Raw genomic sequence first — 26,507 nt, forward strand, 5'->3', positions numbered from 1 at the left:
AGTCCCATTGTATACAATGGCACAGTAAGATGGCATTCCTTTTACCAAATGGCAAAATCAAGGTTCGCTTTTGGGAATTTGTATATATTTGAAATATTAGCAAACCATGGATGCTTGAATTGGTGGATAGAACAAATGATGGATAGGGCTGGCGCATTTTGGTAGGTATTCCTTTTACAACAAAGCGCTAATATCAAAAGAGTAGCCACAACATAAGAGCATATACCTTTCAAGGCGACTCTTAAAAAGGGACAGGGATGAAAATCCTACATTTAGCAGTGGGGATGTAATGTTTTGCCTGTTTAATTCATCACCCATCACCATCCTGGAGTGAAAAAGAAATGCAAGTGTGCGCACAGATGGGATGGACCTTCTTTTCTTTCCACTTGGAGCCCAGACCAGCTGCATTTTCACTGTCTAAAATGATGCCATCTCTCTTCTTCCAGTAAGCAGCAGCTACTACTAGGAGTTCGCAACTACTTGCAGAGAGAGGCAGCAGTTTTGGATGGGATGCAAAGAATTAGAGAAATTGGATTCAACCTGTGCACAACTGTTCCTGCTTTTTCCCAAAGTATAGGAATCATTATTTGTTGACCATTGGCATGTCTGCTCAGTTTGAGGAAGGAAGCTGCTGCGATAAGGGGAGGAGGCTCCCAATGCCACTTTCATTGCACTGGAGAAATTCTGGGTAAGTACTTTGCCACTCACTGGGCCCGTCTCTGGGCTCGCAGTTTGCGCAGCCGAAGCTGACGCAGGCGCAAAACTAAGTCCTTGGGGACCTTTCCGCCTTTGGACAGGATTTCCCGCAGCCGCTGCTTGGGAGTCTTGGTCAGGCGAAAGTCGCAGATAGTAGGGTTGTCCTCGTAAGAGACCCGGCAGTTCCGGGTAACAGGGTGGTAGCCCTCAGCCGCAGCCGTGACCTCATACTCTCCCGGGTTCAGCAGACGCCAGTAGTCACCGTCAAAAGCTGTGGGATAGTGAAGAAAAGACGGACATTTTTGTTGCACAGTAAGCCTATCTTTGCACTTTCTTCTTTGATTTTTCTTGGTTGTTTTCTCAGTAGTTGTTAGACCCCAGTCTGAGTCAAATCCCGCTTTCCATGGTCACCTCTCCAGGATGGGATTTATCACCCTTGAATTACTGAATTACTAAGGTGGTACTATCATACCTTTGGTTGAACTCTTGCATATTTCTGAATAAAAACGTTTGTGATTCACCCAAATTTGAGTCCTTCTCAGTTAGTACTGGTATACACAGGTGCAAATAATCCTCAAGTTATCCAGCCTCTAATATGCTTCCTGAGCTAAACAAATTACCCAACTTTTAAGAGATGCTGGTATGGTGGGGATCCCCCAGCCCGCCTTCCTTTGGATAACACCCTGCCAATGGGACACAAAATGGACAGATTGGGTTTTATTTTACCTGTCCTGATGTCATGGTTGATGCCGTCTACCGAAATGATGGCATCTGCAATGCCTTCCTCGGTGTCTTTGTCTCGGACTATCCCCTTAATTCCCCTGCGGGTCTGTAAGGATATGTTGGGTTAGTGCATTACTGTAAGGGAATCATAGTATCTTAGAGTTGCAAGAGACCCCAATGGCCATCCAGTTCAACCCCATTCTGCCATGCAAGAACTCTCAATCAAATCATACTCGACAGATGGCCATCCAGCCTCTGTTTAAAAACCTCTAAGCAAGGAGGCTCCATTACACTCCATGGTTGTGCATTCCAGTTCCACTATCAAACAGCTCTTACTGTTAGGAAGTTCCTCCTAATGTTGAGGTGAAACCTCTTTTCCTGGAGCTTGCATCCATTGTTCTGTGTTCTAGTCTCTGGAGCAGCAGAAAACAAGCTTTCTCCCTCCTCAATGTGACACCCCTTCAAATACTTATACAGGGCTATCATATCACCTCTTAGCATTCTCTTCTGCCAGGTAAAATTCTAAGGCATGGATACAGCCAGAAATATGGTGGGAAGAATGAACAAGAAACTCTGATCCCATTTGGTCAACATCAGCAGGTCCAGGGGCCAATTTTCTTCCTCAGAACCCTTTGTGGTCCCCAGATACTTTCGTCGAAAACACACTGCAGAAATAATGCAGTTTGAGACTGCCTTAACTGCCCTGGCTCAATGCTAGGGAGTTCTGAAAACTGTTGTATTGTGAGACATTCTCTGTCAGAGAGCTCTGGTGCAATTGCCAAGGTTCCCTAGCACTGAGCTGGGGCAGTTAAAGCAGTCTCAAACTGGATTATTTCTGCAGTTTCAAATCTTTGCTAAATGCCAAATGAAAACCCAAATTAAACAATGCAGGGGTATGCTGTGACCCTTTTTAAAGGTTATTTCCGACTCCAGGATGAATCCAGAAGAGGTCACTCATTATTGTTTTTGGTTTTTGGCCAGAAAACGGTGATCCACTGGATTTGGGGGATGCAAAAATAGCCTGGAAGGCTACCTGCAGCCTCTGAGCTGAAAATTTCACAGCAAGAATGGGTCATCTCCAGAGGTGACCAGATCTCTTAACCCCGAAAGACAACGCAAAATGCAGGATGTTTAAGAAAAATGTAGGACACTATGCAAGCTAAAAACACTAATATAAATTCATTTCTTTGGGCTTATTCAGAGCGATATTACATATGTGTTCTTGCTGTGTGCTTTCAAGTTCTTTCCAACTTATGGGGTTTTCTTGGGAAGTTTCTTCAGTGGGGATTTACCATTGCTATCCCCTGAGGCTGAGAGAGTGTAACTTACCCAAGGTCACCTTGTTATTATTTTATTTATCATTTATTCAATTTCTATCCCGCCTTTCTCCCTGAAGGAGTTGCCAAGGTCACTTATAGAACTCAGAGCAAGGCAAATGCTTAAAATTGTACTTTAGTGCCTACAAACTGTTGACCAAACCTACGTTTAAATTATTCCTTTCATAGGTCCACTGTGCTGAAATTAAGGGGGGAAAACCCCTCTGCATAATGTCTTGAAGCAGCCCATTGCCTAACACATTTGCTGTCCTTTTCCTCTCTGAGGAACAAAGGCGCCCTGGGCTCTGGGTGCAAGTCATGCTTGCTGCTCCTTATAGGAAAATAAACTTTAGAAGGATCCAGCCTATCTTCCAATTTGTAGCAAGGACAGTCTGCCAAGGAGACACATTTCGCCAAGGGAAACAGCAAATGTTAGTTAATGGGCTTTTTAGTCATGCTCAAAATGGAGGATGTTTTGGAATTCCTCCTGGACAGAAGGTTTCAATGTAGGGCATGTCCTGGAAAAGGAGGACATATGGCCATCTTGCACCTCCAGATGCCCAGGATGGTGGCAATCTGATCCTCAAAGCTCCAGCCATTCCTCCTACCTGCTCCATGTAGAGCAAGAGAGATTCCTTGTTGTTCTCCCATTCTCGGGGCAGCTCCGACTCGTGAGGGAACTTGTCGCAAGACAATTCAACTGTGATCTCAAAGCAGTTTGTGTGAAGATAGCTGAAGTCGTTCATACCTGAGGTGGGAAAGGAGAGACCACTGGCAACAACACAGAGCAAGGGATGGTTTAATCCCAACGCAGACCCTCAACAGCTTCCTCCCATATAATCCTTCCCCCCATAGACTTGGGTCCTCTGGCGGACATTTACTCCAGTCATCCAGGACTAGGTTGGCAACTGTCTGCTAGGGGACTTTTTCTTCAGCTTCCCAGAGCCTGCTGAAAGAGCTGCTGGAACAGATTTGACAGCTGAATATGCTGCCTGACTTTAAAAGAGCATTAAAGACCAATGTCTTCTGGCAGGGTTATCCAGGTGAGGTCACGCTTCTGCTTCCTTCCACCTAACTAGCTATGAGCTGTGTTGGCAAAATTCCCTATACCTATATCTATACCTGTATCTATATCTATATTGTGTGACCCTGGGTTGGGAGCAGTGATTTCCATGTTTATCTGTGTATTGTTCTGTTATTGAATGGCAAGGACTCAGGGTGTGAGGCCATGCAAGGAGGATTGGTGTTTGCTTAGTTAGTGGTCCATTGTCTGCTGGGGAAAACCCTGATATATACTCCACTCTCTTCCACGCCAGCATTCTCTGAAGATGCCAACGACAGATGCCAGCAGAACATCAGGAATAAACTCTTCTAGAACATGGCCACATAGCTCAAAAAACCCCAAAAACTATGGATGCTGGCCATGAAAGCCTTCAACTTCACATAATAATAATCCTCTGAGGGTGTGTGACTTGCCTAAGGTCACCCAGTAGGTTTCATGGCCGAGCTGGGAAGCAAACTCTGGTCTTCAGAGTTTTAGCCCAATGCTCAAACCACTATGCCTCATTGCTCAACCTTTTATGTGGCAAGGGCTTGGCAACTTGAATTCCTCATTTAAATTTCAGATTAAATTTCATCCCTTCATTCCAGATGTCAGGAATCACTACGGGAGTCTGCTTACTTCCAGGCACGGTGTGCCAGTTGGCCCCGTTGATGATGTTCCCTTCCCGCATGAAGTCGTCATAGTGGCACAGCCGACGGTCATCATCCAGCATGGCCAGGTTCGAGGTGGCGTAAACAGTGGCGAGCCAGCGGAAAACGGCGTCGTCGGCTGTGGGCGTGAGCTCTTGGGCTTTCCAGTAGGTGCGCGTCATGTCGAAAGGATACGTTACCACCAGCTCCCCTCCGTGCAGGTTGGCACTGAGCATGAACGGGTAGCGCTGCATCCAGCTTATGACGGCCCGAGTTTCTGGGGCCACCTGAGAGACAGAGAGGGAGAAGGAGGACATCAGGAAAAAAATAATGATAGATTGTTTTCACTTTTTTACCCTCCCCGCTCAAGCCAAGCCAAACAACATAAGCAGCCATGTTGGAGCAAATGGAGAAAGAAATGCCTCCATGTAATGAATGTGGGCTAAAACTCTGCATGTCTTGAACATGTTTCGAACACATTTGCATCACTGACTCCATCTTTATTCAAGTGCTGACACCTATGAGCAATCGAAATCGCAAAGATGTTAAGAGATGCAGTTCTATAGTGTGAACAACAAATTGCGAATATGTAAGAGAGATTATTTGCATAGTCGCAGTAAAAACAACATGTTAATGACCCCCCCCCCATGAAATCTGCGGATTTGTAGTTTTACCATGTCACTAGCTTTCTCTGCCAAAGAGGACTGGTGCCTCACCAAACTAGAAATCTCAGGATTCTGTAGGCTGGAGCTATAGTCGTTGGTGTCAAGTTGGATTATTTTTACAGTGTAGATGCATCCCCAGAAATCTGGAATAACCGAAGTCATCAATTTGCTGGCTACCAGGATTTTCCTGGCTGTACCGAACTCACCGTGGCATTAGCAAATGTGTAGAACTCTGGGATAGGGATGTAGTGGTTGGGGAACTTGTGGGGCACCATGTCGTTGTCCTCTGCATCCCACAGGGCAGTGTTGAGGTCTGCGAAGTTGTGGTTGAGGTCGATGCCTTCATACGTCCACCGGCCCATGGCCCAGCCGGACAGCTCAGAGCCCTGCCCAGGGAGGAGAGAAGTGATGTGACTGCATGGATCATTGCAAGCTTGACACAAATCTTGATCTCCTGCCTTTATTCTCACAGTGCATTCTTGGCTCCCACCAGTCTTCTTGTCTTGCACCTTCCTTCCTTCTTTCCATAAGCGACACCATTTTACTATGTCATTGTATATAATGGGACTTGGGTACCCATAGATGTTGGTATCCATGGGGAGGGGGGTTCCTGGAACCAAACCCAAGCAGATACCAAGGGTAGTGGCTATCACTAGGGGGGTGCAAGGGGTGTGGATGTACCAGGTGACACTCCAAGTTGGGGTGAAACCACTGCTCCTCAAACATCTGCTTTATGGCAGAAACGGGCTGTGGCATTTGCCTGTGTGCCATTAAATGCTGAAGGGATGGTATGAGTGGGGTGAGGCTTAGTGGGTGGAGAAAGGAAGGACCCCAAGGTGTTTTTTTTTTTAAAATTAAACCTTAAACATTAAATTTAAAAGGGTGAAAAATACTTTTTAATTTTCATAATTTTCTTTAAAAACATGACATTTTACTAAATTTTCATTTTAACCTCATGAAACTATGAGGCTTTACAAATGACCCCTATTCTAAGGGCTGGCAGGACACCTCCCCTTTCCTTGCTAGATCAGGAAGGCGACAACCACACGCCATGCCCCCAACCCGGCAGGTCCATGGCACACAAAGAAGCTGTAAAACGTGGCTCCTTTTTGCGCCACATAAAGAGCACCTTAGCTGCCAGTGCTGTGGCTTTTCGGCGCTCCTTTGCTGCAGTGTGTGTACACACTGCGCCAAAGGAATGCTGTGATGCCTCCTGCCATGTAGTGGGGTGCATGGCGTCACACTGGCATGGGGCAGAGTTGGGGCATGTGGTGTGTGGTTGCCACACGCCCACTCTGCCCTGATGCTGGTGTTTATCGCCAGTCTGTTTAGGGCCCAAGTCTATGTAAACACATTTATTCTGTGCATATTATATTGTAATTTAAACATCTAATTTTAATGGTGCTAGGTGTTTTACGTCACAACTATTACCATGACTGACATTCAATGATACACGGGAATTACGACTGACAAGTAACATTAGCAGAAAAACACATTAGTAAGGATTCTGTATGGTGCGATATGGGAGGAGGTTAATAGCGGGGATTAAACCATGAGTTACTGCACCGGGGGACGCAAACCAAGGACCCCACTGCTTTTCACCTGGGATCAACCTGCAGGACTCAGGCCAGGGAGATAATAATAAGAAGAATAAGAATAATTTTTCCAAGCTCCAGTGAGTTCTCCTTCAAGTCATGCTTTTAAATTTTGTATACGTTTATGTGATTTTATACTGTTCTCAGATGATTTTAATTGTTTTAAATTTTATTGCAATTTAAAAAAAATGTTTTTATGTGTTGGCTGTCTTAGATCCATTCTGGAAGAAAGGCGGCATACAAATGAAACAAACAAACAAACAAACAAACAGATAGTCTCTAACCCCCGGGTGACTCTATTCAACCCACCAGCTTGTAAGCCGTCTCGTAGCCATCCGGGTTCATGGAAGGTAAGAGATGGATCCGGGTCTCAGTGACCAGCCTCTGGATGCGAGGGTTGCCCTGTTTGTATTCATGGCAGAGGTATTCCATCAGGTTGAGCAGAAGCTCCCGTCCAAGTGCTTCATTGCCATGCATGCCGGCCACATAGCGGAACTCCGGCTCCCCTGCGAGGCGGAAAAAGGTTGAGAAAGAGCACCAAGGTAGGCTTTCTGGATAGTACTCTTGGCACCTTCTTTAGTCTATCCTTTCCTTTGCTAAAGGAGAAATACCAGCGCTCAAGCCTCTCTTTGTGGTAGAGTGGTTATTAGAGCTGGGGGAAAGTTACTTTTTTGGATACAACCCCCATAATCTCTCAGCCTGCCTGCTGGTTGCGGGATTCTGAAAATTGTAGTCCGAAATAGTATCTAGTATGGCATAATTTATTAAGACGACCAAAACAGAGGCATCTGCCGAATTGCTATTTTTGCAGAATTGACTGGAACAGGGCTGCTTGGTTATCACTGACCTACTTCATGCTGCCCAGGGTTGTCCGAAATCTCCATGACGTACATTTTCAGGCCCAGGTAGCTCTTTCCAATGCTGTACACCCGAGTGATGTTGGGGCATGCATCGTTCACTTTCTTCATCAGCTACAAAAAGGGAAATTTCACACATCAGTTGCTACATTTCCATCACTTTCCTGGTCTCTGCAAGAGTCGAAGGTGAGTCAACCTTCTTTTAAATTGTACCTTCCAGAAGCATTTCTCTGTGCAAATTAAGCTGGAAGAGCCCAACAAAAATTGCAAAGGAGTCCTTAGGGGCTGGCATGGCCCATTATCCCTTTGTTCAGATAGAGTTGCCAGGTCGGATGTATCCAAAGCCCTGAGATTTCGGGGCCCAAACCTGAGACCTTGGGAAGACCCTATGGGATCTTACAAGGGGTATTATTGGTATTATTAAACATGATGATACATTGCATAAGCCTCTGGTGAAAAATTTCAATATTGTAGCTGAATTTAATATATTTATGGGGGAATATGAAAACCACAAGAGGAATGCCATCCCACATACAGGTCTTTCATAAATGCTGTATATTTTTCAATTCAGTTGTTACTCAGCTTTGATTAAGTGTGAACCATGATGTTCCAGTGGAATTTCTTTAAGGCTTGCAAACAGAATTTTGTGTTTCATATCAGCTAATTAAAATGCTTTGAAAGTCTGTTAGAAGATTTTAATCCTTTTCTTAGAGTGCATCTACACTGTAGAAATAATGCAGTTTGACACCACTTTAAGTGACATAGCACCATCCTATGGAATCCTGGGAGTTATACTTTTCTAAGGTTTTTAGCCTCCAAACTACAAATCCCAGGATTCTGTAGGAAGGAGCCAAGGCAGTTAAATTGGGGTCAAATGGCATTATTTCCACAGTGTAGATGCACCCTTAAAGTGTTTTGAAAGTCTATTAGGAGATTTTAACCCCTTTCTTACTCTCTTCAGGATAATTCTTTGCAGGGTCATTTTATGCCATCGTATATTTTCAACACAGATACTTCAAGGCAAGTTGTGAAAAAGCTGTATGTGATGGAGCAAGTCTGAGGTCATTTTTGGATTTAAAAAGCCAAATTTCTGTAAAAACAGCATATACGTTGTTGGGTTTTTTTAGAAACAAAGTGTTAATGCAAAAAAGTGTTTTTTCAGGCCTGTGTTATGTGCCAGCCACAGCGGCAGAGCGCATGATATTTAAAGAGAAAACATAAAGGCTAACAAATGAGAAACACACAGACACATGTACACAAATGAAATGAATATACATCCTGAGGTCTGGCAATCCAGAATTTTGGATGTCAGTCTGAAATTAGAGGCCAACCAAGCTTCTATCGTTGAATCCCAGAAGAAGAGACAAGAGAAAAGTGCTAGAATTTTGGGATTCTGGATCATGTTTCCTTCCTTGTCCTTTTTTCAAAGCTGCAGAAGTGCCATACCTTCCTCATGTCTTTGTAGTTGTGATGCCGGAAATCTAGTTTATCATTGGTCACCGGCAGATCATCCCACAAATAGATGTTATTGGGGTCTGGAAAGAAGAAAGGGAGAAGAAAGTTGAAAGTAAACTTTTGTAAATGTGTTTTTATTTTAGTTTTTAAAGTTCTTTCATTTTTTGGTTTGAAGTTCTTTAGTCCTTTAAGTTCTTAACGTTAAGTTCTTAAGTTTACTGTATATACTCATGTATAAGTCTAGAAATTTTAGTCAAAAAAGTGGACCAGAAAAACCTGAGCCAACTTATCCATGGGTCAAAGTAAGTGATGTATTTTAACTATTATATACAATATTAAAAAAAGAACCATTCCCTGGTGAAAGACAAGAGCATGATCTGTCCTGGAGGCACCAACCTTTAGAGTGAGCAAAAACACTTATTCCTGATGGAATTTTGCAAGCTCTTTGGCATTGTTTTCCTTTGCTTCATCCTTTAGATCACCTGTTACATGCCCCTAAGCTTTACCCTTAACTTATCCATGGGCTGTATCAAAATCCATCATTTTGGCCCCAAAATCTGTCCTCAACTTGTATATGAGGTAGACTTATAGTTGAGTATATACGGTACGTTCTTAAATTCCTTAGATTTTAATCTAGTTCTGCCTTGGCCCCACTTTCACCCTTCATCTTGACTTGTTTCAGTTGCTGCACACTGAGTTCAATCTGCAAAAGTAGTTTGCACACCATTAACTCAGAAGGGGGAAGAGAAGAAGAAGGGGCAGAATTTTGCCTTTCCCAATGTTACCCCAAGGTCTAGCCCCCCTCCACACCCCGTCTTTTCAGATATCAAATCAATATCAGAAAGGATGTTTTAGGCAGGTAGCTAAGAGGTCAGGAAACTAGCTGTGATGCGGAGATCTGCCAGGCTCAGCATAGGAGAAGCCAAGGCACTTAGCTGGGTGGGATCCATCAAGATCAGAATCTATATAATCCAGTTCATAATAGAAGTGATGGTGGGCCATAGACCTGGTCTTTACACATGAACAGAAGTCCAAACCAGGGACATTCAAGGCGATTGCCCAACCATTTGCTGATTTCCAGTTCCATTATTCCCTTCTAAAAACTACACCTTAATCCCAGAAACTGCTTTGGGGCATGTTTTGCCTTAAATGTGAACCTGCTAAGGCAGCCTCAAATATCAGTCTTGTTTGAGATTCAGGAGATTATCATACGCAGACAGGATAGGGACGGGATCGCTCCCCTGTCCTAACCCTATCATTGCACTCCCCAACTTTGCATTCGCCTTGTTTCTTGTAACTTCATCTGCATTCTTTCATTACTTCAGTTACTCTCTCCTACTTTGCATAACTTATCTACATCTTTCTTGTATTATTATTATTATTATTATTATTATTATTATTATTATTACCACTACTAAATTCTTTCTTTGACGACCGTCTTGAGCAAATGCTGATGTTGCGCAGCTACATGCATCCCAGTTTTAATCTGTGAAATGTTTGTGGGTGTGATGTAGGTTGTGCTCAATGAAAAGCAAGGTTCAGTTGCAAGGACTTACCTGGCACAGAACAACCCAGGACCTCCATCCTAAGGCAAATGGTCCCATTCTCAAACCAGGTTTGAGGGTTAATACGGAGGTACCGAGCCACCACTGGGACGGGAAACAGGTTGAGGACTGGGGTCTCAGGGTCTTTATTTCCAGGGAATACCTAATTCAAGAGAAAGAGAACAAAATCAGATGAACACAAACTGATATGTCAAAAACAGAGTCCGATTCTGGGCAGAATTAATGCAGTTTGACACTGCTTTAACTGCCATGGTTCAATGCCATGGACTTCTGTGATTTGTAGTTTTGTGAGATATTTAGCCTTCTCTGTTGTAGAGCTCTGGTGTCACAAGAAACTACAAATCCCAGGATTCTGTACAGTGGAGCCATGACTGTTAAAGTGATGTCAAATTGCATTATTTCTTCATTGAAGATGCAGCCTAAGTGAGAGATTGTGGTCGAGTGGAGAGTGTTGGATAGTGAATTAGGAGATCCCAGTTCTACTCCACACCAATATGTGAAACTCACTGGGTGATGCAGGGTCTCTCAGCTTGACCTACCTTGCAGGGTTGGAATGGAATAGAGAAGAAGAGAGCCTTGCATCTTACTCAGGGCTCATTCAATAATAAGCAGGATATAAATCTCAGAAACAGATGAATGTTCAGTGGAAACTATGCCCTACGAGGAGAAGCTTATGGAGCTGAGTATGTTTAGACTGAAGAAGAGATGGTTAGGGGGTGACATGATAACTGTGCCTAAATATTTAAAGGGTTGTCATATTGAGGATGGAGCAAGCTTGTTTTCTGCTGCTCCAGAGAAGAGGACACGGAGCAATGGATGCAAGCTCCAGGAAAAGAGATTCTGCTTAAAAATTAGGAAGAACTTGCTGACAGTGAGAGCTGTTTGGCAGTGGAAGGTGCTGCTTTGGAGGTTGTTGGAGTCTTTTTCTTGCTGTGATCGTGGAGGTAGCCTAGGGTGCATCTACAGTGTAGAAATAATGTAGTTTGATACTACTTTAAGTGCTCTAGTTCCATCTGTGGGAATCCTAGGATTTGTAGTTTTGCAAGGTCTTTTGCCTTCTCTCCCCATAAAGGTTCTGGCACCTCACCAAACTACAAATCTCAGAATTCTGTAGGATGGAGCCATGGCAGCTAAATTGGTGTCAAACTGGATTATTTCTACACTGTAGACACACCCCTAGATTCCTAAAATCAGCATTGACCTTGCTGTCATTCCTCCAACACCCTCACCCTTCATCTCCTTCTCTGGGTGGGTTACCATTTGTCCTGCCCGCTGTGTTATGTCTGAAGCAGGGATCAGTGGTCAAAGCAGGGGGCAAAAGGCCTATGTGTCAAGATGGAGATAGCAAGAACCAATGACCTGCTATGATCGTGCCTGTACCCAATTTCTGCAAGGGCTTATTAAGGGCATCATGTCTGGCTACTACTCTAAGAGGAAGCAAAATAGAGTTGTTGGGTTGCAGACAGGCACTGAGTTTCCCTTGGCAAGAATGGCAGAAGCTGTTAATGTCCCCTTGGTTGGCTTGACGCAACCCTATGGTACCTTGAATTGTTGATTTTATCCTGCGGGGTGCCAAGATCCAGCTTAGCTGCACTGTTTATATTGTTATTTTATTCTTATTAAGGGAGGAACTGCAGCCCGGCAGGGTGGGAAAGGGGGAATGGAAGGATGGTGCGTTATTCTCCCTGCTCCCAATTTTATACTTTGGACTATGTAAGATTGGCCATTCATAGGCAATGCTTCCAGAATTTGGAAAGAATTAGGGATTGTGAGAAAGTCAACTTTAACAGTAAGAGCATTAAAAATTATTTTTTCTATATTCATGGTTTCCAAGGGAAAGTCAAAGTGGTGGTTGCTGTATGCCTTGAAGTCATTACAAGTGGGAACAAGGGTCATATACCCCGATCTGCAATTCGGGGTAAATTGTAGTGGGAATGACCCCGTGAAAATCGTTTACTAAGGTTTTCTTGACAAGATTTGTTCAGAGGAGGTTGGCATTGCCTTCCTCTGAGGCTGAGAGAGTGTGACCTGCCCAAGACCATCCAGTGGGTTTCCATGGTGGGGTTTCAAACCCTTTTCTTCCAGAGTCCTGTCAAAGTAGTACCTAAGGATATCTTAGTTGGAAAGAAAAGTCACCGTCAAGAACATTATTACAAGTCTCCCTTCTCTGAAATGCTTGGGACCAGAAATACTTTGGATTTTCTTTAGATTTTGGAATATTTGCATATACCTAATGAGATATCTTGGAGATGGGACCCAAGTCTAAACATGACATTCATTTGTGTTTTGTATATACCTTATACATAGCCCAAAGATCATTTTATACGCACTATTTTAAATAATTTTGTGCAAGTTTGTGCAACGTTATGTCCATTGAACCCTCAGAAAGCAAAGATGTCACTGTCTCAGCCACCCATAATTTTGGATTTCAGAATATTTCAGTTTTTTGGAATTCCAAATAAGGGAGACTCAACCTGAATGTAATACTATATATACTAAGAATGTTCTATTATTACACAATGCATGGTAAAAACAGCCTTTAAAATAGGCAAGTGCATTCGTAACCCACAACCCCACCAGTTAATCCACTAAAACCTTAGTTGGTTCATCGAGTATGTGGTCCCAAGAGAGCTTGCTTGCTTGCTTCCTTCCTTCTCCAGACTCTGAGAGTACTATTTCTCTGTTGCTACCCAAAATGGGTCCATAGCGCTGTGACTGGGGAGCATGAAAGGACCCTCAATGCCAGCTTGTCCCACATGCCAATAATTCCTTCTGGTCAGAACTGGCATCTTGCATTGAATCCCCATTGATGCATTGAGTCCCCCCCTGAACTCACCACCTCTTCACTCCCATTCTTGCAAGGCTGCCAGCGATGGGTGTCATTGCTGAACTGGATCTTGTAAGAGGTCACCCAGTCATACCTGGCGGGGGGGAAAAAGAAGAAGCTTGAACCATTGGGAATCTTGGTTTTATGTTCCTTCAAGTTGTTTTTGACATATGTCAACCCTAAGGTGACCTTTTTTTATTGACAAGATTTGTTCAGAGGGGGCTTGCCATTGTCCTCCTCTGAAGCTGAGAGGGTCTGACCTAAAGCCATCCAGTGGGTTTCCAAAGAATCACAGGTTTACAAAATTACAGAATAGGAAGAGAAACCAAGGACTATCCAGTCCAACCCCATTCTGCCATGCAGGAATACACTATCCAAGCCCTCGCTGTGACAAATGGCGATTCCGCCTGTTTGAAAACCTCCAAAGAAGGAGACGCCCCCACTCCCCAGGACACCATCTTCCACTGTTGAACAGCTCTTACTGTCAGGAATTCATATGTAACCACAAGCATAGATTCCTAGGAGTTTATCACACGAAGGCGATCGGGAATTTATCTAGTGAATATCCCAGAAAAATCATGCAATTACGACAAATGATTTCACATGATATTGCACAAAACCCACCATTAAAGTGGTCACAAAGAAACATCATGCATCTTTTTACTGTTGGGATTTCCCCAACAGAGAAAATCTTTCAAGTTCTGACTAAACCCCAAAACAGATTCCCCATGACAGCCACTCCTGGGCACTTACGTCCAGATGGAGTTCAGCCCTTGAGTGATGATCCCAGTGAAACGTGTCACCCGCTGGGCATCAAACTCCAGCCATTGTTTCTTGTCCTTGTGCCTGGCACACCAGCCGCCATCGTAGAAATCGCCATCGTGGATGCCAGACTAGAGGAACACAAACACACAGGTTTAGGAAATTAGCACAACTGGATGTGGTTCCAGTGGAAGGAGGATTTTGGTGAGAAGATAGGTGCATCAGCAAATGGGTCACTGGGATAATTGCTTGACTCATCTACAGATTTAGGCAGATGGTCACCTCAACTGCACTGCAGAAATACTCTGATTTGACACCACTATAACTGCTCTGGCTCAATGCTATGTAATTCTGGGAACTGTGGTTGGTTACCTCTGGTGCCACAACCAACTACAATTCCCAGAATTCTTTTTTATTCTATTTTAAAAGAACCTTATTTTCATTATGAAGTTGAAGGCTTTCATGGCCAGCATCCATAGTTTTTGTGGGCTTTTCAGGCTATGTGGCCATGTTCTAGCAGATGCTGGTGAAACGTCAGGAAGAAACTCTCCTAGACCATGGCCACATAACCCGAAAAACCCACAAAATAACTTTATTTTCATTTAAAAAACCCCATGAACTCATCTTACAGTATTTGCACTTGAGCGTATCATGGTATAACCACTTATTTTAAGTAAGAATATCATAAAGTTATCGTGAAGGTCTGTTTTGACTTCCCGTAGATCCTTTGTGTAATGCATCTTAAATATTTATGCTAACAAACTTCTGTAAATTTGCCTTTATCATTTTTGGTTTTCAGTATTTCATTCTTTATGCATTCTGATATGGGGCTTGAATATGCGCAAGCCTCCGTTTTCATGGGGTGCGTGAAAGGGACATTTCACCCAATGCAATCTACACCTCCCACCCTCCCCTGGTGATGCCACTGATGGAAAGGAAAGGCAAGAGACACAGGTCCCAAGCTTAGCTCCCCATAATAGTGAATGAGGACAGGGCAAGGCAGGCTTCACCTGGATGTTGAGGCGTCCACGGTGGGGACCGAGTCCGTCGCGTTTGCTGCTGGAGGCACGCAGCTGGGAGTCCCGTATCCTTAGGGACTCCAGTCCTAGCGGAGGGCATTCTGGATTGAGAAGGTGGAGGAAGAGGATGGGGAAAAGGGTGAGACAGGGAGCAAAACAAGACCAGCAAATTATTCAAGTCCTTTCCTTTCTTCTTTGAGTTACCTGGTCTCCCCTAAGAAGAAGCAAACATTTATTTTCTGGCATCTTTACATCAATGTTGGCTGGTGCAAAAGTTTCCAGGGAGGCTTGTTGTTGTTGCTGTTGTTATGTGCCTTCCAGTTTTCCTGACTTATGCTGACCCTAAAGTGGGGTTTTCTTGGCAAGATTTCTTCAGAAGGGGTTTGCCATTGACATCCTCCAAGGCTGAGACAGTGTGACTTGCCCAAGGCCAGTGGGTTTCATGGCCGAGTGGGGATTCGAACCCTGTTCTCCAGAGTCATAGTCCAATGCTGAAACCAGTGTGCCACAATGGCTTTCACAACTCAAGCTAAGCTGATGGTGAGCGTAAGTGGGTTCATACCCACAGATGTTATTACTGTATGCCTTGAAGTCATTTCTGACTTATGGCAACCCTAAGTCACACTCTCTCAGCCTCAGAGGATGGCAAAGCCAAGCCCCCTCTAAAGAAAACCCCAGGATAGGTTCTATATTGGGACTTTTTTTGGCAGGTTTCTTCAGAGGAGGTTTGTCATTGCCATCCTCTAAGGCTGTGAGAGTGTGACTTCCCCAAGGTCATCCAGTGGGTTTTATGGCCGATTCGAACCCTGTTCTCCAGTGTCATAGTCCAATGCTCAAACCACTACACCATGTTGCCACTCATCTAGGGAGGTTGGTGGATGCCAAAGAAAGAGGACCATGAAGAATGGAGTTCCCATCACCCCTCATCACTGATTTTGCTGGCTAGAGATAATGGGAGTTGCAGTCCAACACACCTTCTCCACAGAGCCTGACATAGTTACACTTTTGGACTACAACTCCCAGAATCCCCCTCCGATGTGTAGAAATCCAAAATTTGTATATCCTTTGAAGCTGTAAAGAGGAGGAACTTTCAGCCAGCGCTTGTAACTTCAGATTTCAGCTGCTCAGTTTCATTTCCTTTCCTTTTTTCTGTATTTGCATCCGCTCTCACAACAACCCTGCAAAGTAGGCCCTCGCTTGCCCTATTTTGCCGACTGTAAATATAAAGCTGTTGTACCATTAAAAAAATAAAATATAAAATTAGCTGGCTGAAAGGACTGAAAAAATCTGGCCGTGTTGGATTTTTGTGGTTGAGAGCAAGGCCTCCGGCGGCTCCAGCCCTCCTGGTTCTGGGTGGCAAACTTGCCAACTGGCATTGCTTCCAGATTTTTAAAAGCTCAGCAAAATCAGAAATTCATCTGAGGAAGCTTTCTGCTTCTCTTCTCTTCCATGCCAGGAAAATTATAGCGCGTCAGGCGCTTTTGAAAGCGCAGGAGCCCTTGGCAGTTAAAGAGTTGGCAACCCTGCAGCTTTAAAACCAAATGCACGGCACAACAACCTTCATTCATAATATTTATCCTGAGGGCTTGGCTTATTTCATGGCACTGATGTTCAGGCAGGTGTAGTATCAATAGTTGTCAAGATATCCTGCAGCCTCACAGTTGTTCTGTCTCATAACACTTCTCAAAAGCTTGGGATAGTTACTTTCATGCTTGGCAATTCCTAAAGTTCTCCCCCAAAGTAACACTGGAGTTTATCACATGGGGGCAAACTGCAAAAATCCCGTGCGGAAACGGGATTTAAAAACAGGAAGAAAACCCACAAAAGTGGGTAGTTTTTCATGCACAATGGGGTTAATGTGACATTAATGTGACATTTTCCGAAAGTAAAAAGGAGTGGGTTTTGTCTAGTTTCTGTTTGGGCTAATGTTGCATTAATTCTCATTAAGGCTAACGTCGTCTGAAAAACAACCCACTTTTGTGGGTCTTTTCTTCTTTCTTAACTCCGAATGTCATCTGAAAAGCTACCTGCTTTTGCAGGTTTTTCCAGTCTTAAATCCAGTTTCTGCATGGGATCTGATCCGTCCCGTGTGATAAACTCCATTTGCAAGGTCTAACCACAATTAGATATGAGTTCTATTAGTGATGAATCCCTTTTAACAAAAGCAATCATATGACATGGAGGCAGGGCTTTTTTTATCTGAACCCTTTGGTCCCTTGGTCTATTCCCAGCGGCAGATCCTTTCAGAACCTTGGAAGGGCAGCTATGAAGGAACCAGGCAAGGTCCTGCAGCGTCAAGATATATATTTGAATACTAAAGTTAAGCTCATTGTAGGCTCGCTGTCAGACCATTGCAATTCCCATTTCTAGGTATGGCTGTGAAAGCTGGACAGTGAAGAAAGGATGACAATCAGTTCATTGGAAATGTGGGGCTGGAGAGGAGTTCTGCAGACACTATAGATGGCTAAAAAGACCAATTAATGGTTCCTAGAACAAATCAAGCCTGAACGCTCCCTAGAAACCAAAGATGACTAAACTGATTTCCTTTGTATGTACTTTGGACATACATGAGAAGACATGATTCATAAGAAAAGACAATAGTGCTTACGAAGACAGAAGGCAGCAGGAAAAGAGGAAAACTGAACTTCAGATGGATAGATTCAATCAAGAAAGCCTGCAGTCTGCAAGAACTGAGCAGTGCTGTGGATGATGGGGTGACTTGGAGGTCTCTCATTCATAGGGCCACCACAAGTTGAGGCTGACTTGACAGCTGTTAACAACAACAACAACAGCACTCTACATGGAAATGGAAAGAGATCCGAACTGCAAGCCCCACTTCAATTGTCATAGGAAGTGGAAACCACACAGCTGTTTCTCACATGAGTCTTGCCTGAGTCAGGGCACCAGACAGAGAAATCCTGGGCAGAGAAGGAATGAGAAGTTTAGCCAAGCGCTCTGGGAGGACACTGGCAGGAGACAGCTTTTCTGGGGCCCCTAATCCCTTTCCCTACAGCAGATGTTAGAGGAATTCTGCAGAACAAGCACATCTGGGGAATAAGGCAGAAGCAGCTTCTCACGTTACAAGAAAAGGGATTCTGCTTAAACGTTAGGACTAAACATCTTTACTGAAAGAACTAGCTGACAGTGAACTGCCTCCAAAGGTGAAAATAGAATCATAGAATGATGGAGCTGGGAGAGACCCTGAGGGCCATCCAGTCAAAGCCTGATCTGCCATGCAGGAATACACAATCCAAGCACCCCCAACAAATGAACATTCAGCCTCTGTTTAAAAACCTCCAAAGAATGAGACGCTATCATTTTCCAAGGAAGGAGTGTGTTCCACTGTCAAACAGCCCTTACTCTCAGGAAATTCTTCCTCATGTTGAGGTGGAATCTCTTTTCCTTTAGCTTGCATCCATTGTGTCCTATTCTCTGGAGCAGCAGAAAAGAAGCTTGTTCCCTCCTCAATATGACATCCGTTCAAAGATTTAAACAGGGTTATCATATCCCCTCTTAACCTTCTCTTCTCCAGGCTAAACATACAGAGCTCCCTAACTCTCTCCTCATAAGGCTTTATGGTATCCAGACCCTTCACCATTTTAGTTGCCCTCCTTTGGACTCATGGCTCCAGTTTCTCCACATACTTTTTGAATTGTGTTGCCCTGAACTGGACACAATATTCCAGGTGGGGCCTGACCAGAGCAAAATAGAGTGGCACTATTACTTTCAATGATCTAGACACGATATTTTTATTGATGCAGCCTAAAATCACATTGGCCTTTTTAGCTGCCCTTAACACTGTTGACTCATGTTCAACTTGTGGTCTACTTGGACTCCTAGATCCCTTTCACATGTATAAATCTCCTTAAGCCAGGTGTCCCTCATCCTATATCTATGCATTTCATTTTTTCTGCCTAAGTGTAGCCCATTACATTTCTCCATGTTGAAATTCATTTTGTTAATTTTAGCCCAGCTTTCTATTCTATTCAGGTGATTTTGAATCTTGATCCTCTCCTCTGGGGCATTAGCTGATAATCCTAATTTTGTGTCATCTGCAGATTTGATGAGCATGCCCTCTGTTCTTTCATCCAAGTCATGATGGGTTCTCCTTCTTTGGAGGTCTTTAAATAGAGGTTGGATGGGGATTTTGGAAGAGTGTTTTAGTTGTGTATTTTTGCATGGCAGAGGGTTGGGTTGGTCGCCAAAACTCTGGTGCCAAGAAAAGTTCCAAAGAAATTTCACTAAGATAACAGTAGGAGAGGTTTATCATAAGTCAGAGTGGACTTGAAAACACCATAAGTCAGAAATGACTTGAAGGCATACAACGACAACAAAGCAATCACGAGTCCAACTCTTAAGCATTTTGACAGAGCCCTTAAATACTACAGATTTCACCATAGGAAAATCCATTTTTGGGCTTGCTAGTGTTCTGGGAGCTGTAGTCCAACACAATGGACTTTTTCAAGGTCTAAAACTCACGCAGACTCTCTTGCCTGGGTTCCTTCTGTGCCCCTCTGTACAAAACAGGCCTTGCATTAAGACACACTGGCACTGTAGTGCCCTCTTATTTCTCTTTTTTACATAAAGGGGACCTTGGATTTCCAAAGTCCTGGAAGCCTTTGCTTGGACTTCCTTGGGTTATTCTTGGAAAGCTGGCTCTTGTTATTTTTCCTTGGGCTTTTGAGGTTTAATGTGGCACTAAGAGGTTTGCATTTGTTTGTTCTCCTGGCGCTGCGGCCAGGCCAAATGTTGGCAGGACAATTCCTCCCTGGGCCCCTGGCAGAGCCAGGCAAAAGGTCTGCATTTTTAAGTTGGCTGGTTGGAAATGGGGGCGAGAGATGGATGGTTTTCACTGAATGTGAAGCACAGAGAAAGGGACCATTCACACAACCCAAGTTAGAAAGGAGGCTGACTGGAAATTCACTGCACCAAATACTCTTTGGAACAGCACCTTGCATACACCTGGAATCCAAAATTCTTTGAGGGCCAAAGAGCTCCCATTAAGGGTGCAGCTACAATGCAGAATTAATGAAGTTTCACACCACTTTAACTGCCATGGCTCCATCCTACAGAATCCTGGGATCTGTAGTTATACAAGGGCTTTCTCCTCCTTTGCCAAAGAGTGTTGGTGTACTGCGGGATGTACATCAGACATACACTGTAATTTGATGCCGCTTTAATAGCCATGGACCAACGCTGTGGAATCCTAAGATTTGTAGTTTGGTGAGAGTTAGCCTTCTCTGTCCAAGAGCTCTGGTGCCACTACAAACTACAAATCCCAGGAGTTCACAAAATGGGGCCACGGCAGTCAAAGCAGTGTTCAGCTGCATTAATTCTGCATTGCAGATGCAGCATATATCTTGTGTAAGCCTCCCTCAATGCTGCCTCCAGAGCCCCCCAGATGTGTTGTTTGGGGAAGATGGGTGCTGTAGTCCAAAGCATCTGGAAAGCTCTTAATTTGGGTCTCAGTGCAGCTACAGATTGGGTGCTTGTGTTATGGAACAAATGTGTAGCTGTGCTGAGACCCGAATGGGAGGTTTCGGGGCACAGCCCGTCTCTTCCAGCAACTCCCATAATGGTGGGACGAGAGTCCAAGTATGTACCTGATGCCTTTTTTGCCATTATTTCCTGGATGGAAGGCTTGGTTTTCTTCTTCAGGACCTTTTTCTTGATTACTTTCACCCGGACAGTTTTTTTCAAGGCTGGAGGAAAGCAAAAAGCACAGAAACAGGTCATTGTTTCTTCCTTCTCTGGGCAAATGTAATAGTGAAAGGTTTGGCTAGGGACAGATTTGGAAGGCTGTCTGATTGAGGATGGAGCAAGCTTGTTTCTTGCTGCTCCAGAGACGAGAATGCAGAGCAATGGACTGGATGACCCTTGAGGTCTCTTCCACCTCTATAGGAGTTTTATCACACTGGGGTATAATTTTGGAATTAAAGAAAGATTAAAGCGTATTTAAAGCACCCTGCAAGTAAAGCGAAAATGGCGAGTAATTGTGCAAATGATTATCGCATGCAATTGCACAAATCGAAATTTGGAAACGCATTGTTGCTGAAATCCTGAAAGTAAAAAGATGCATGTTAATGCTTCTTTGAGACCATTTTAATGGCGGGTTTTGTACGTGTGAAATCATTTTCCGTAATTACGCAATTTTCCCGAGATATTCACGGGATAATCTCCCGATCTCCTTCGTGTGAGAAACTCCTATGATTCAATGAGGCTGGAGAGATGGCAGGAACACAAAGCACAAAACACCCACAGAAGGTGTGTGGTGGTGTTGAGGAGGGGAAGCATGCATTGCAGATGGAGATGAGATGCCCTTAGGTGCTAGATTGTTAGCTTTTGAAGATATGCTCAGTTCAAGGAAAGCAGGAATGTTGAATGAAACAGACAGGCAGCAGAAAAGAAACTTCCTCCATCCTCAATATGACATCCCTCCAAATCTGTCCCCGCCAACCCTTTCAACTGAGGGTGTGTTCTTCCTAATGTTGAAGGCACGCAACAACAACAACAACAACAACAACATGTAATGACCCCACGAAGTACTGCCCCTAGGTCTGAGCCTCAGAGTCTGGATGATTCTCCATCATTTTTGACCTAGCATTCTTTGCAAGAGGGTTGGCAACATGGGAAGCACCTCTTGGATGAAGTTCTCCTTAGCGCCATTCCTCCCCGCAGACTAATAGAGGAACTGGTTTCTCTTCTTCCTCGACCAGAACTCGCACTCCCTCCCACATTGCATCACAGCAGGCCCATTAACATGCTGTGGAACAGGATGCAAAAGCCCTGCTCCCCTGAAACAGTGATCCCTCTGTGTTGGTTTGGCTCGGCTCCATCAATTCCAGCCGCTTTCCTTCCACCTCTGAGTTGAGCAAGGAGCTGAAATGCAGAGCAAAGCGATGTCAATCTGGATCTCCAGCTGCAGCGTGGGAGCCTACAAGAAACCTGCACGATGCAAGGCTTTCCTAAGGAGGCTAAGGGTGGGACAGAAGATCCTGTAGTAACCTGGACCCAAACCATGTAGGCTTTAAACCATGTACTTTGCCCAGAAACTAACTGGCAGCTAGTGGAGTGATTTTAATATGTAGTTATCGGCAGGAGAGTTGACTTGATGCTCTGAGTAGGAAAAACTGACTTGCACCCCTTCCATCTCAAGAATCAAAGCTGGGTTTCGCTTCCCTTGAAAGTCTATATTTGCAGCTGGGAGTCTCCTGGATCCATCTCGCCAAATGTCATCCCAGATAGATACTTCAGCCAGGAGTGTTTATTGTCCTCTTTGGCTGATACGCCAACTGCGCCCCTTCCTAGAACTGGAAGAGTTAAGATAGCAATGCACATGCTGGTAATCTCAAGGCTCAACTTTTGCAATGTGTTGTAAATTGGGCTACCTTTGTACCAAGTTTGGAAATTTCAATCAGTTCAAAACATGGCAGCCAGATTGATCGCTGGGACATCTAAGAATGAGCATATCATACCGATATTAAAACCACTCCACCGGCTGCCATTTAGTTTGCAGGCAAAGTACAATGTTGGTTCTTACCTTTAAAGCCCTACAGGTTAGGGAGTGATGGTGAACCTATGGCATGCGTGCCAGAGGTGGCACTCAGAGCCCTCTTTGTGGGCACATGTGCCATCGTCCCAGCAGAGAGTTTACCAGAGTTTGTTACTAGAAAGCCATAGGAACATGGCACTTTGCAATAAATAAGTGGGTTTTGGGTTGCAGTTTGGGCACTCGGCCTCAAAAAGGTTCACCATCACTGGGTTAGGGTCTAGGTTACCTATGAGATTGCCTCCTCCCATATAATCTGTCCCCTACAATCAGGTCCTCTGTGGGACATTTACTTCAATTGACCAGGACTAGACTGGCAACTGTCACCCAGAGGACTTTTTCATCAGCCTCCCCTAAATTGTGGAATAACCTGCTGGGAGAAATTGGACAGCTAAACATGTTGTCTAAAACAGCATTAAAGACCTATCTCTTCCAGCAGGCAAATACAGTAGATTATAAACTATAGATTTTAAATTGATATGTTTTAAATTTTATATTGGATACTTTTAATGTGTTCTAGGTTGATGTGTTTTGATTAAAGGTGTTAAAATGGTTTTAGGTGTTCTAATCTGTTTTGTGCCCTGCCTTGAACCTTAGGAAGAGATGGGTAAGAAATAAATTCATCATCATTATTATTATTAAAATTTGAAAGAAACTCACGTTCTTTCAAAAAGTGCCAGAGAAGTACAGATTGGGTACGGGATGCCAAGATCGGGTAAGCAAAGCCTCTGGACTGGGCACAGAGGTGTGCGATAACACCTGTTTTTAAAAGTTTCAGCCCTTGCTGAGGCTGGAGAGAAAGGGAGTGCGATAATCTCCTATTTTAGAAAAACTGATGCATGGCCTTTTGTTACACCAGCAGGGCTTGCATGCTGCTAGTGAGCTACACGTGCATAAACTGTGCTACACATCAGCCATAGTGCCAAAGATGTAGTTTGCTGACATCATCAAAGTGCAGTTTTATTCACAAGAAAGTCATGGAGTGCATATTGTGGTTTCACATTGCACAACAGCAGCCAGTCACTGACACGTGTGGTGCAATGTTGCTTTTCTGTGTGTGGGTTGCGTAGTGCTGTTGCGACGTATCTCCACATGCTGATATCTACACTGTGATGAGGTCATGTTGACTTACAGCTCAGTTTATTATTTTTAAATAACTGCACAACTCTGCACAACTTCGAACTGCACAACTCTGTCCCCAGGTGAAAAGAAATGCGGGGTCCAAGGGCGGCCCAAGGCACCAAAACAAAGGTTCAGGTTGAGTTTCCGTTATTTAAAATGTTTGGGACCAAAAGTGTTTGGGATTTTGGAGTTGTTAAGATTTTGGAATATTTGCATATTCATGAGATATGAGGAGCCAGCAAGGTGTAGTGGTTTAGTGTTGGCTATTGATGCTGGAGACCAGGGTTCGATTCCCGCTCAGCTATGAAACTCACTAGGTGACATTGGGCAACTCACATGCTCTCAGCCTCAAGGGAAGGCAATAGTAAACCTCCGAACAAATCATGCCAAGAAAACCCCATGATAGGGTCACCTTAGCATTGTCATAAATCAGAAACTACCTGAAGGCATACACACACACAATGCGATGTCTTGGAGATGGGATTCATATCTAAACATGAAATTCATTTATGTTTTGCATACACCTTATACACATAGCTTGAAAAAAATTTATACACAGTATTTTTAATAACTGTGTGCATGAAACAAAGTTTGTATACATTGAACCACCAGAAAACAAAGGTGTCACTATCTCAGCTACCCATGTGGACAATTTTGAATTTTGGAGTAGTCTGGATTTTGGGATTCCAACTTAACCTGTTCTCCAAAGTCATTTCCAAGGAAGCAACCAAAAGGTTACTTGCCCACAGATGAAGGTGGGAAAAACGAGGGTAAAGGGGGAAGGAGTTTAAATAAAATTTGGGCAGTTTGGTTGGAAACAGAATGCCTAGCTTAGTGAACATTGTCTAGGTGTTCAATAAACCCACTGGCCAGAATCCCGTTGGTGACTTTCATAGGAGTACGTTCCCCTACAGAAGCAGCTGGACATTTTTGTCCAATACACCATGGCCATATTCAGTTCAAGCCTTTGCAAGCAGAGTTGCATATGCAGTCCCACTGCACACTGTGTATCACACATTGCAACATCTGATGTGCAACGCACATTATGCATGCATGTGCACATTACACACAATAGGTTTTGGCATAATCAGTTCTACAATGTCACGATTTACTAATGAGGTGGCATTATGCAGTTATCATGTAACTCTGTGAGTATATGTTTACACTCTTTCTCCTTGATAACTGGATCAGCCTTAGGCTGAATCTGCACTGTAGAAATAATGCAGTTTGGTACTGCTTTAACAACCATGGCTACATCCTATGGGACCTTGACTGTTGTGTTGTCAGAAGAATTTGTGGTTGTAGTGTGCCTCAAGTCTTTTCCAATTTACGGTGACCCTAAAGTGAACCTACAAAACTATACATCCCAGAATCCCATCACATTCAACCATGGCAGTTAAAGCAGTGCCAAACTGTATTATTTTTGTAGTGCAGAATCAGTCTTAATAAGATTTTCTCTGAAGATGCCAGCCACAGATGCAGGCGAAACGTCAGGAATAAACTCTTCTAGGACATGGCCACAGAGCCCGAAAAACCCACAAAAAAACTATAGTCTTAATAAGCTTAGTGTTTACTTTCCTTTCCATTTTTTTTCCAAATACACATGATCAGATTTCCAACTGCACATCCCCCCCCCTCAAGTGCACACTTAAACAAATAAATACATCCCCATGCACTCCCTGCAACATTGCTAGCAAAGCTCAAGTCACAGGGCCACAGACACCCACGCATCCACCACTGATGCTCCTGTGCCAAAATGGTACCTTTCTTGTCAGCCGCCTTCGCCGTGGAGAGCTGTGTCCACTTGGTGCTGGTGGTGGTAAGGGGCTCTTCCAAGCCCTTTCGGAGACTGGGGCTCATTGTGGTCTTCAGAGTGGCTGGAAAGGTGGTCCTGGGGTTGACTGTGCCCCTGACCTGTTGGCTCTTGGAAGTGGAAGGGGAGGCAGTGATGGTGGATGCAACTCTGGGCAGAGCTGTGCCCTGGCTGGCAGTGGTGCTGGAAGGCTTCTTGGGCAGAGTTTTGGGGGTGGCAGTGTGGGGGGCTCCATCCACTGAAGGGGACCAGGCTGCATGGCAGAAGAGGACGAGGAAAGCAACCCAAAGAGCCAGCATTTTGGACAGAGAAGGCAGGCCAAGCAAAACACTCCAGCTGGAGGATCAGCCTCTGCCTCCTTCCTCTGCCTTCTTGATACTTCTGCATCAGCCCCTGTGCCTTTATAAGCAGCCTTCCCCTCTTGCATTCCATGCCATTTCCATACATGTACCACATTGTCCAGAATAGCTGTGACCCAGGGAAAACAAAACAAAAACCCAGCACTTGGCTCCTTTCCTTTTCAGTTCTTCTTGGTTTGCTCCAGCAACTTCACATCCAAAATGGTCAATGTTTCAGTTCAGTGTTCGTGCCTAAGAAAGGGATGGGTAGCCTCAGCCAGGACAGAAACAGCCTGGATCTCGAGCAGAGTTACTTTTACTTTGGCTGGTGGAGATTAAAAAATTACTGTATGCATTTAACGACTTATTAGCTGCTGCCACACTGCTGCAATAAAGGAGCTTGGCACCACTTTAACACAGAGTCATAGAATCCTATGGAGTTGGAAGGGACCCTCAAGGATCATCCAGTCCAGCTCCCTGTCATGCAATAAAAAAAAAATCAAAGCACTCCCA

At 44.1% G+C, this 26,507-nt stretch overlaps 1 protein-coding gene across 3 annotated transcripts; it reads right to left on the reverse strand.

The window, feature by feature from the left end:
- CPXM1 (carboxypeptidase X, M14 family member 1) lies at window positions 1–26,011 on the reverse strand. 3 transcript variants are annotated; one of them, XM_042470665.1, is made up of 14 exons: window positions 25,607–26,011; window positions 20,776–20,874; window positions 15,164–15,273; window positions 14,145–14,284; window positions 13,401–13,485; window positions 10,556–10,706; window positions 8,991–9,079; window positions 7,535–7,658; window positions 6,997–7,193; window positions 5,299–5,478; window positions 4,417–4,714; window positions 3,344–3,483; window positions 1,423–1,525; window positions 1–967 (listed from the first exon to the last, which is right to left on the reverse strand). In XM_042470665.1, the coding sequence occupies exons 1-14, from the start codon at window positions 25,953–25,955 to the stop codon at window positions 705–707; spliced, it is 2,328 nt and encodes a 775-aa protein (XP_042326599.1). In that variant the 5' UTR covers window positions 25,956–26,011; the 3' UTR covers window positions 1–704. The 3 variants fall into 3 exon arrangements, with proteins under 3 accessions (XP_042326599.1, XP_042326600.1, XP_042326601.1); XM_042470666.1 differs by lacking the exon at window positions 20,776–20,874; XM_042470667.1 differs by lacking the exon at window positions 1,423–1,525 and having other exon boundaries at window positions 793–967.
- Between the last annotated feature and the right edge of the window lie 496 nt (window positions 26,012–26,507).

The sequence above is a fragment of the Sceloporus undulatus genome, chromosome 5 (genome assembly GCF_019175285.1).
Source record: "Sceloporus undulatus isolate JIND9_A2432 ecotype Alabama chromosome 5, SceUnd_v1.1, whole genome shotgun sequence".
Classification (NCBI taxonomy): Eukaryota; Metazoa; Chordata; class Lepidosauria; order Squamata; family Phrynosomatidae; genus Sceloporus; species Sceloporus undulatus.

Coding starts and splice junctions, on each gene's coding strand:
- CPXM1 (XM_042470665.1), bottom strand. CDS start 25,955: ATGCTGGCTCTTTGGGTTGCTTTCCTCGTCCTCTTCTGCCATGCAGCC. Junction 20,875..25,606: donor GAAGGCGGCTGACAAGAAAG/GTACCATTTTGG, acceptor GCTTTCCTCCAG/CCTTGAAAAAAACTGTCCGG. Junction 5,479..6,996: donor ACGAGACGGCTTACAAGCTG/GTGGGTTGAATA, acceptor CTCCCTGGGCAG/GGCTCTGAGCTGTCCGGCTG.